The sequence below is a fragment of the Panthera tigris genome, chromosome D3, assembly GCF_018350195.1.
Source record: "Panthera tigris isolate Pti1 chromosome D3, P.tigris_Pti1_mat1.1, whole genome shotgun sequence".
Classification (NCBI taxonomy): domain Eukaryota; kingdom Metazoa; phylum Chordata; class Mammalia; order Carnivora; family Felidae; genus Panthera; species Panthera tigris.
Window position 1 is genome coordinate 23,618,259 of NC_056671.1, and position 8,733 is coordinate 23,626,991.

The 8,733-nt window shown below is 53.1% G+C and overlaps 1 protein-coding gene across 1 annotated transcript; it reads right to left on the reverse strand.

Annotated features, from left to right (window-relative positions):
* On the reverse strand, positions 1-8,466 carry NEFH (neurofilament heavy chain). The gene is made up of 4 exons (XM_007082601.3): positions 7,588-8,466; positions 5,517-5,716; positions 4,426-4,550; positions 1-2,789 (listed from the first exon to the last, which is right to left on the reverse strand). Exons 1-4 carry the CDS (start codon positions 8,459-8,461, stop codon positions 584-586), a joined length of 3,405 nt encoding a protein of 1,134 aa, XP_007082663.2. The 5' UTR covers positions 8,462-8,466; the 3' UTR covers positions 1-583.
* Positions 8,467-8,733: the final 267 nt, after the last annotated feature.

The window sequence follows — 8,733 nt, forward strand, 5'->3', positions numbered from 1 at the left end:
TTTATTGCACAGAAGCAATTGAAAGTGAACTCCAGTGGAAAAGTGCGCCCTGGCATGATTCAGTGGCCAGTGCACAGCCCCACCTGCTCCAGCTCTTCCAGGATAGAGAGCTCTGGGCAAGGGCTCGGCCACTCCTTTGGAAAACAGAAGGCATTCAGGAATAAGTTAAGACATCTCAAGCATTATGTGTTTCTAACTGCTCATTCATTATTGCGGTCATCTGTCAGTTGCACATACAGGAAATAAATGCACTTATTTGGAAAGGAGGGGGTCAGTTTGTATACTCAAGTGTTTACATGTGGCATTCGGCGTATATCACATTCGGCTACATAAGCTATCATAACATAATTGTCCATCGCCTGGGGAGGGTTTGGGGTGTGGAGTTGGGGGGTCGGGAATACCCTCTCTTGCTAACATATTGCTAATAGAAATTTCTGTTTGGTGAAGGAGGGCCCCATCGTCTAAGCAGAGTTTCTTATATAAAGAAAAGGGAGAAAAACATGAAAATTTGTTATGTCAACTCTTGAGCTCCCAGACCCTCCTGAGTTTCTTTGGCTGTTCTGGATAGTCCTTTCTCCCTGCCTTACTTCTCCCCCTTGGAGGCCTTGTCTTCTGTGGCCTTCTCTGGAGGCCTGCTGTCTTTCTGGTCTGTGCTAGAGGATTTCTCAGCCTTTTCCGTCTTGGCTTTGCCAGGTGTGGGGGCCTCCTTGCCAGGCTCTTCTTTGGGTTTCTCTTCAGGCTTCTTGGCCTCTGTGGTCTTCTCCTCCTTGGCATCTTTTTTCTCAGGTGCTGCTGGTGTCTCTTCCTTCTTTGGCTTTTCTGGCTCCTTCTCTGCTGCTTTGCTGGGTTCTTTGGCCTTGGCATCATCTGGCTCCTTCTTGGCCACCTCAGCCTTCTCTTTGGGCTTGGCCTCCTCCTTCACCTTGGCAGGCGCCTCCTTCTCTGGGGTCACTGCTTTTTTCTTATCTTCAGCCTCTTTCTTGGCTTCAACCTTGGATTCTTTGGGCTTCTCCACAGCAGGTTCCTTCTTTTCCTGGACCTCAGACTTTGGAGTCTCCTTCTTGGGCACCTCATCTTTCTTGCTGTCCTTCTTCTCCTCAGGTTTTGGTGTGGCTGGAGCTTTCTCTTCCTCGACCTTCTTTGGGGGCTCTTTGACTTTCATTTCCTGGGGTTTCTCTTCCTCCTTCACGGGGGACTTTGCCTCTTCCTTCTTTGTGACCTCTTTCTCAGAAGCCTTGGTCTCCTCCTTCACAGGAGATTTCACCTTCTCTGGGGACTTGACCTCCTCCTTGACAGGGCTTTTTGCCTTTTCAGGAGATTTGATGTCTGCAGGGGACCTTTCTTCCTCCTTTGCTGGGGTCTTGGCTTCTGGGGACTTGGTCTTCTCAGGGGATTTGGCCTCTTCCTTCACAGGGGACTTGGCCTTGTCAGGGGACTTGGCCTCTTCCTTCACAGGGGACTTGGCCTTCTCTGGGGATTTGGCCTCTTCCTTCACTGGGGACTTGGCCTTCTCAGGGGATTTGGCCTCTTCCTTCACAGGGGACTTGGCCTTCTCTGGGGACTTGGCCTTCTCAGGGGACTTGGCCTCTTCCTTCACAGGGGACTTGGCCTTCTCAGGGGATTTGGCCTCTTCCTTCACAGGGGACTTGGCCTTCTCTGGGGACTTGGCCTTCTCAGGGGATTTGGCCTCTTCCTTCACAGGGGACTTGGCCTTCTCTGGGGACTTGGCCTCTTCCTTCACAGGGGACTTGGCCTTCTCTGGGGACTTGGCCTTCTCAGGGGATTTGGCCTCTTCCTTCACAGGGGACTTGGCCTTCTCTGGGGACTTGGCCTTCTCAGGGGATTTGGCCTCTTCCTTCACAGGGGACTTGGCCTTCTCTGGGGACTTGGCCTTCTCTGGGGACTTGGCTTCTTCCTTCACAGGGGACTTGGCCTTCTCAGGGGATTTGGCCTCTTCCTTCACTGGAGACTTGGCCTTCTCTGGGGACTTGGCTTCTTCCTTCACAGGGGACTTGGCCTTCTCTGGGGACTTGGCCTCTTCCTTCACAGGAGACTTGGCCTTCTCTGGGGACTTGGCCTCTTCCTTCACAGGGGACTTGGCCTTCTCTGGGGACTTGGCCTCTTCCTTCACAGGGGACTTGGCCTTCTCTGGGGACTTGGCCTCCACTGGGGACTTTGCTTCTTCCTTCGCAGGGGACTTGGTCTTCTCTGGAGACTTCACCTCAGTTGGGGATTTTGCTTCTTCTTTCACAGGGGATTTAGCTTTCTCAGGGGACTTCACCTCAGCTGGAGACTTGGCCTCTTCCTTCACAGGGGACTTGGCCTCAGCTGGTGATTTTGCTTCTTCTTTCATGGGTGACTTAGCCTTTTCTGGTGACTTAGCCTCTTCCTTCACTGGGGACTTGGCCTCGGCTGGGGACTTAGCTTCTTCCTTCACCGGGGACTTGGCTCCAACTGGTGACTTGGCCTCCTCCTTCTCTGGAGATGCAGCCTCTTCTGCTGAGGGAGATTTTGTTTCTTCTTCTCCTCCTTCTGCTTCCTCCTCCTCACCCTTCTCCTCTTTGGCCTCTTTCTCTTCTTCTTCAGTCACTTCTTCAGTCACTTGGATCTCCTCTGTCTGTTCCTCCAAAATCACAGTTTCCTTCTCTGACTTTTCTACCACCTTGATCTTCTCTTCACTTTTGACCTTTATGTGAGTGGCTGCAGAGGGAATTTTGGGGAGTGCTTCTGGAAGGGAGAAAGGACTGGGGCCAAAGCCAATCCGACACTCTTCGCCCTCCAGGAGTTTTCTGCAGAATGGATAATGGAACACATTATTATTATTAACTCAGAACAGATCGATGGATTGGGGGTCTTCTTGAGTTACTCTGAAGGCCCATAGAATCCAACGGTATGGACTTTGGTGGAGGAAGGAATGTGAATAGTGGGCACTTTGAGACCGGAAAAAGTCACTTGGCAAATCATCCCAGGAACTACCCAGAATCTGCACCCCAATGGCACTGGGGTTTTATTGCAGCTAAGTATGAAACTTATAAAACAACCTCCCCTAACATGCACAAAAACATGGTCCTCAAGAGAGAGCACCTGCATTAACAAAAATTACATTAATTGTCCCTCAACTAAAACATTTAAGAGGAAGATGGGAGCCTGAGCAAACAATTCCACATTTATAAATTTGTGATTAACAGGTCTCAGAATATACCCATTGGAATGTCAAGGGTCTCTTTTCACCTTATATTCTCATTCTTTGAGTTTTAGGAATAGGGAGGGGGCAGCAGTTTCTACCCTTTCCTACTCAGTAGATATGTGACCTCAGCCAAGCCACTCAAACACTTTAAGCCTCAAGTTTCTTCATTGGCAAAAAGAGGGTCACTAAGAGTCCCTACCTCAGAGGATTGTTTCAGTGAGATAATGAATAAAAAGAACCTGGCAGTACCTGCCTCACAGTAGGTATAGGGGTTACCCCTAGAGACCAGTGCTTTGCAAATTTAACAGCATACACATCCCCCAGTGATCTAGTTAAAATGCAGATTCTGATTCAGTAAATCTGGGGTGGGACCTGAGAGTCTGACTTTCTAACATGCTTGTGGAAGATGCCAATTGTGCTGGTTCATGGACCACACTCTGAGCACCAAGATTACAAACTAGACCCAAGAGGTGAGAAGTAAAGGGTCACCAGCCAGCAACTGGGACAGGTCTTCAGGGGGTCAGCCTGCTCTTTAGCAAGAGATTGCTAAATTGGGAGGTCTCATGACCTTCTCCTGGCTACCATTTCCTGAGGGCTTGCTCTGTGACAACCCAGCGGTACTGAGATCCGCTCAGGAACTGGATTAGCACCTCCTCCTGACAACCCAACAACAGTACTGTTATTATCATCCCCATTTTATTTCCCCGGAAAACCAAAGCTCAGGGAGCTAAAAAACACTAAGAGAATTGTAAAGGCCCCTGACAACTGAAGTATCTCCTTCCCTCCAAAGCAGACCTCTAGTCAGTTGGATTTGGGGAGGGATGAGGAACATTAATCCTCTAAATCACTGTCAGAATGAAAATAAGCCACTCTCAAGACTTATTTCTCTTAGAAATCAGGATGATGGTTGTTGCCAGGGCCAGAGGAAGGGAGGAAAGGGCAGTGGGGAGTTATTCATTATCAAGCACAGGGTTTCAGTTTGGGAAGATGAAAAAAGTTCTAGAGATAGATGGTGGTGACTGTTGTACAACAATGTAAGTGTACTTAATGCCACTGAACTGTACACTTAAAAATGGTTAAATAGCAAATTTTGTGTTATACACATTTTACCACAATAAAAAAAATTCTTTTTGCTAAGACAGGCAGGCCACCTTGCTGGGAACTTGAAACTCAGTGCTTCGCTTCTCATAAGAACACAAGGGCTCCCCACCATCCCAAAGGCCCCTGGCCCACCTCACCTGTAAGCAGCGATCTCAATATCCAGAGCCATCTTGACATTGAGCAGGTCCTGGTACTCTCGGAGCTGGGCTGCCATTTCCCACTTGGTGTTCCTCAGCTCGGTGTCCAGCTGCTGGATGGCTTCCTGGGGAGGAGAGGTCACACACACATGTCACGCACCAGCCAGTGCCTGGCCTTCAGCACCAGAGAAGCTGGGGCAGACTGTGCAAACCCAAAACAGTTCAATCTAGCCAGTCTCACTGGGGCCATGCTGTCAAAGCTGTGGCAGCCTCATTCATGGACATGGAAACCAGCTGAAGCAAAAATCCTGCCGTGTATGTATATGACCTCAACCTGGGGAGTGGTCTCGAATGAAACACACCAGGAATGATGGGTGACGTTTTACAGATCTTTTAAGCTTAGAAAATGCTCAGCAGGAACACAGCCTTGTCTGCTTTGGCTCCCAATGCTCCCAAGTGCCTGCCAGATAGGGCTGAGGAAGCACCCGCAGCTGATGACTGAAGCAACACACAGAAGCAGGTTAAATACCAGTGGAAGCTTCTCCCGTCCCCAGGCTCACTTAGCCCTGCTTAAAGTGAAACATTATGGCTGATTTTTATTGCCTCCTTTCTGCTTTCTCCGTTCTCTAATTTATCCACAATCACCATACTTGCATAATACGTTCTTTCAAAGTGTTATTTTCTTTTGCCAGTTGTCTTTAATGCAAGGAATCTGCCAAGGCCTTCCCCAGGCTACGCTCACTCCCAGACACTGGTTATTATTTACCAGATGTGCACTGTGACTAAGACCCTGCTGAGCAGGCTCACACACAGCTCATGAAAAGTTTGCCCATCTCTTTAACCTTTGCAGAGCAAAGTGGGCATTCTTTTTTTTTTTTCTTCATTGCATTAAAGGAATTCGGATTCAGATAAAGCAGGTAACTCTCCTGGGGCCACTCAGCTAGAAAGACACAGTGGTACCCCTCATATGTCTGACTGACTCCAAGGCCCATGGTCTTCACCACCACAACCCTGCCGAGAGAGGGGCAGTGACTTGTTCAGGATAACCCAACCAGGTAAGGTAGTCTGGTCTCTGCTCCACCCCTACCCACCTGGTAGGATGCGATATCGGCCTGATGACGGTCCTCCAGCTCAGAGCGTTGCCTCTCTAATGAGTCCTTGGTGCCTTTGAGCGCCTCCAGCTCTGTGGTCCTGGCCTGTAGCTGGCGCCGATACTCAGTTATCTCCTCCTGTGCTGAGCGCATGGCATCTGTGTTCACCTTGGCTGCCTCTGAGAGTCTGTCCAGCCTCACTGGGGAAGAAGGAGACAAGGAACAGAGTTAGACACACCTGGATTTGGATTCTACTGATCCAAAAGGTGACACACGTGGGTTGAGGACCTACTGGGTGCCTGGTGCCATCTTGGGTTCTTAATCCACCTACTGGGTGCCTGGTGCCATCTTGGGTTCTTAATCCACCTTTGTGATAGGCAAATTACTACTATCCAAGGCCACCTAGCTAGTAAGCAGTAGAGCTAAGATTCAAATCTAGTGTCTATCTGGTTCCAAAGATTAGATTGTCTCCCCCAATTCAGGATCTGAAAACTCATAAGGCAGAAGAAGCCCCCAGTTCTGGTCCTAATACCCAGTTCAGCTCCCCAGCAAGGGCTGGCGGTGCTAGTGTTTAAATGTGAAACTTGGCGTACAGGGCTTAACTCTGAGCATGTGGCTGAACAAGTTAATAAGCCTGTGACCTTTGGAGGTATAAAGGTGCTATGAGCTACTATATAGCCATAGCCCCTTTCTTGCAGGTTTTTGCCTCTGTAGAACCCAAGGTCACCGCAGAGCCTGGGGCCCATGCGCCATCTCCTCTGTCCCTTCCCCCACCTGGCTGTGCATTCTCTAGCACAGGAGTCCCTGTGCCAAGGACAGCCACACCCTGGCCCCTGTGAGCAATGGGCTGCTGGTTCCCAGAAGATCTCTCAGGATCAGTGGAGGTCTGGAGACTAATCTACATCTCCTGAAAGTGAATATCCTGCATCCCAAAATAGTAACACCCAGGGCCTGAGTCGGGAGGGTGGACCAGGGAGAAGGGAAGCCAGTTGGATGGGCCAGAAGTCCTGGGATGGTTTGTCTATGTGAAGGGCAAAGCCCAAGAGAGCAGAGAGGTTTGCTGTGGGAGGTGTCTTGCTGCAGAGATGGGGGAGGGGAAGGTTCTGCCACTACAAAGGAGAGGAAAAGTAATGGGAAAAACCATGCATCTAAGTTCTAGCTTTCCTGGCTTTCCCTGCTAGTGTTGGGCAAAGACTTAGAAACCATCAAAGTGGGTGAGGACCCTTACCCATTGTGGATCACAGACCTGTTTGAAAATCGCTGGAGCCTCTGCACCCTCTCCCAAGAAAAATGCAAAAGTTGTATACAGAGTTTCAGGAAGGATCATATAGCTCCCCTGAGTAAGAGGCTCAGCTGGTCAACCGCCTCCCCTTTTAACCCCCAAAGAAATGAAAACCAGAAAAGGCAAGTGTTAGTCAAGGTCACCCTGCAGGTGCTGGGCACAGCTTCGGAGCTGCTGCTGCTGCAATCTAGCTGACTCAGAGCATCATGGAGTTGGGAGGAGGGGGGAACTTAAGAGGCTCCCAGCTTCTCAAGTGGAGAGAGGACATTAAGGGGCCACCTCAGCCTCACATACCCATTCGCTGAGGTGATGATCCCTCACTGGGGAGCAGCCTAATAGGAGTCTGGAGAATGGGGTCCCCTGCAGGGTGCAGGCAAGGGGGATGGGCAGTGTTGGGCAGGGAAGGCATGTTACTTTGAAGGGCAAAGAGTCCTCAGTGCCTGTGACTAGAAGCCGTCACTGCTTTGGAACTGTGTTAGGAACCTGATGGAAAGGGGCCTCAGAGTGGGGTTATCCAATCTTGGGCGGGGGGACAGAGGGGATCCAGAGCTTCAGGACAGCTATAAGGCCCCTGGAGGAGGGCAGCCAAAGGAGAACCCAGAGCTGCAGGGAAGGGAAGGGGGTTATCTCCAGAGACCCAGAGTGAAACTGTCGTTTAACTAAGGGGAATGCAATTTGCAGGGGAAGCTGAGCAGTACACCCTCCAGCCCTGCCCCCTTCACCCTGGGAGTCCACCCTGCCAGGCCACCAGGGGGCGCCCCCCGCCCACACCACCGCGCGCCTACAAACCTCGGAACCACTCCTCCGACTGAAGCGTGCTCTGCACCGCGTGGCCTTCGAGTTGCGCGCGGATTTCGCGCAGCGCCGACGTCACGTCGCACTTAAGGGCGTCGCGCGCCTCGGCCTGCGCCTGCGCCTGCGCGGCGCCGCAGCCCTGGATCTGGCCGAGCAGCTCGCCCACCTCCTCCTGGTGGTGACGCCGCAGGTAGCCGCACTCTTCCTGCAGTGCTTGCGCTTTCTTCTGCAGCTCGACGCGTGCCGCCTCAGCCTCCTGCGCAAAGCGCGCGAGTGCGCGCGCTGCCGCCTCAGCTTCCTCCCGCTGCCGGGCCTCGTCGTCTAGGCGCTGGCGCACGTGCGCGATGTCTTCCAGCAGGTGCTCCTGCTCCAGGCGCAGCTGGCCGCGCGCCGCGCCTAGGCGCAGCACTGCACCGCGCATCTCGCGTACCTCTCGCTCATACAGCTCGCCCATGGCGGAGCGGCCCGCCTGCTGCTGCCGCAGCGCCGCCGCCTCGCCTTCCAGGCTGCGGTTATGTGCTTCGAGCTGCCGCACCTTGTCGATGTAGCCTGCGAAGCGGTCGTTCAGCGCCTGCAGCTGCTCCTTCTCGCTGCGGGCTGCCGCTGCTGCCACCACGCAGCCCTCCGGTCCGTTGCTCAACGTATCTAGCGAGTCGGTGCTCGAGGTGGCTCCTGCACCGCGGAAGCGGCCCGGCGAGGCCGATACGGAGCTCACGGATGTCCGAGCCCAGGAGTGGAAGCCGCTGGATGAGCCGGCAGCAGAACGCGCTCCGCCCTTGCGGGCCAGCGCGTAGTGCAGGCTGCCGCCTCCATGTAGCGGCGCGAACGGGGCGCCCAGCAGCGCGTCCGCGCCGCTGAAGCTCATCATGGCCGGAGCAGGTGCGGCCGCCGGTGGAGGGGGAAGCCCGAGGCCGAGACGGGGCGGGCGGCACTGCGGCAGCACTGGGATGCCGGCCTTTTTATAGCAGCCCGGTCGGGTCCAGCCCCTAGGCAGTTGGGGGGGGCGGGGGAGGAGGGCCCCGCCCTCTCTCCCTCCTCCCCCGCGGCCCGGGTCCGGCAGCTCCGCCGCAGTGAGAGGGGCGGGGCAGGGGGACTCTGGATTGAAGGGGAATCAACGCGACGTCAGAGGACCACCCTGAG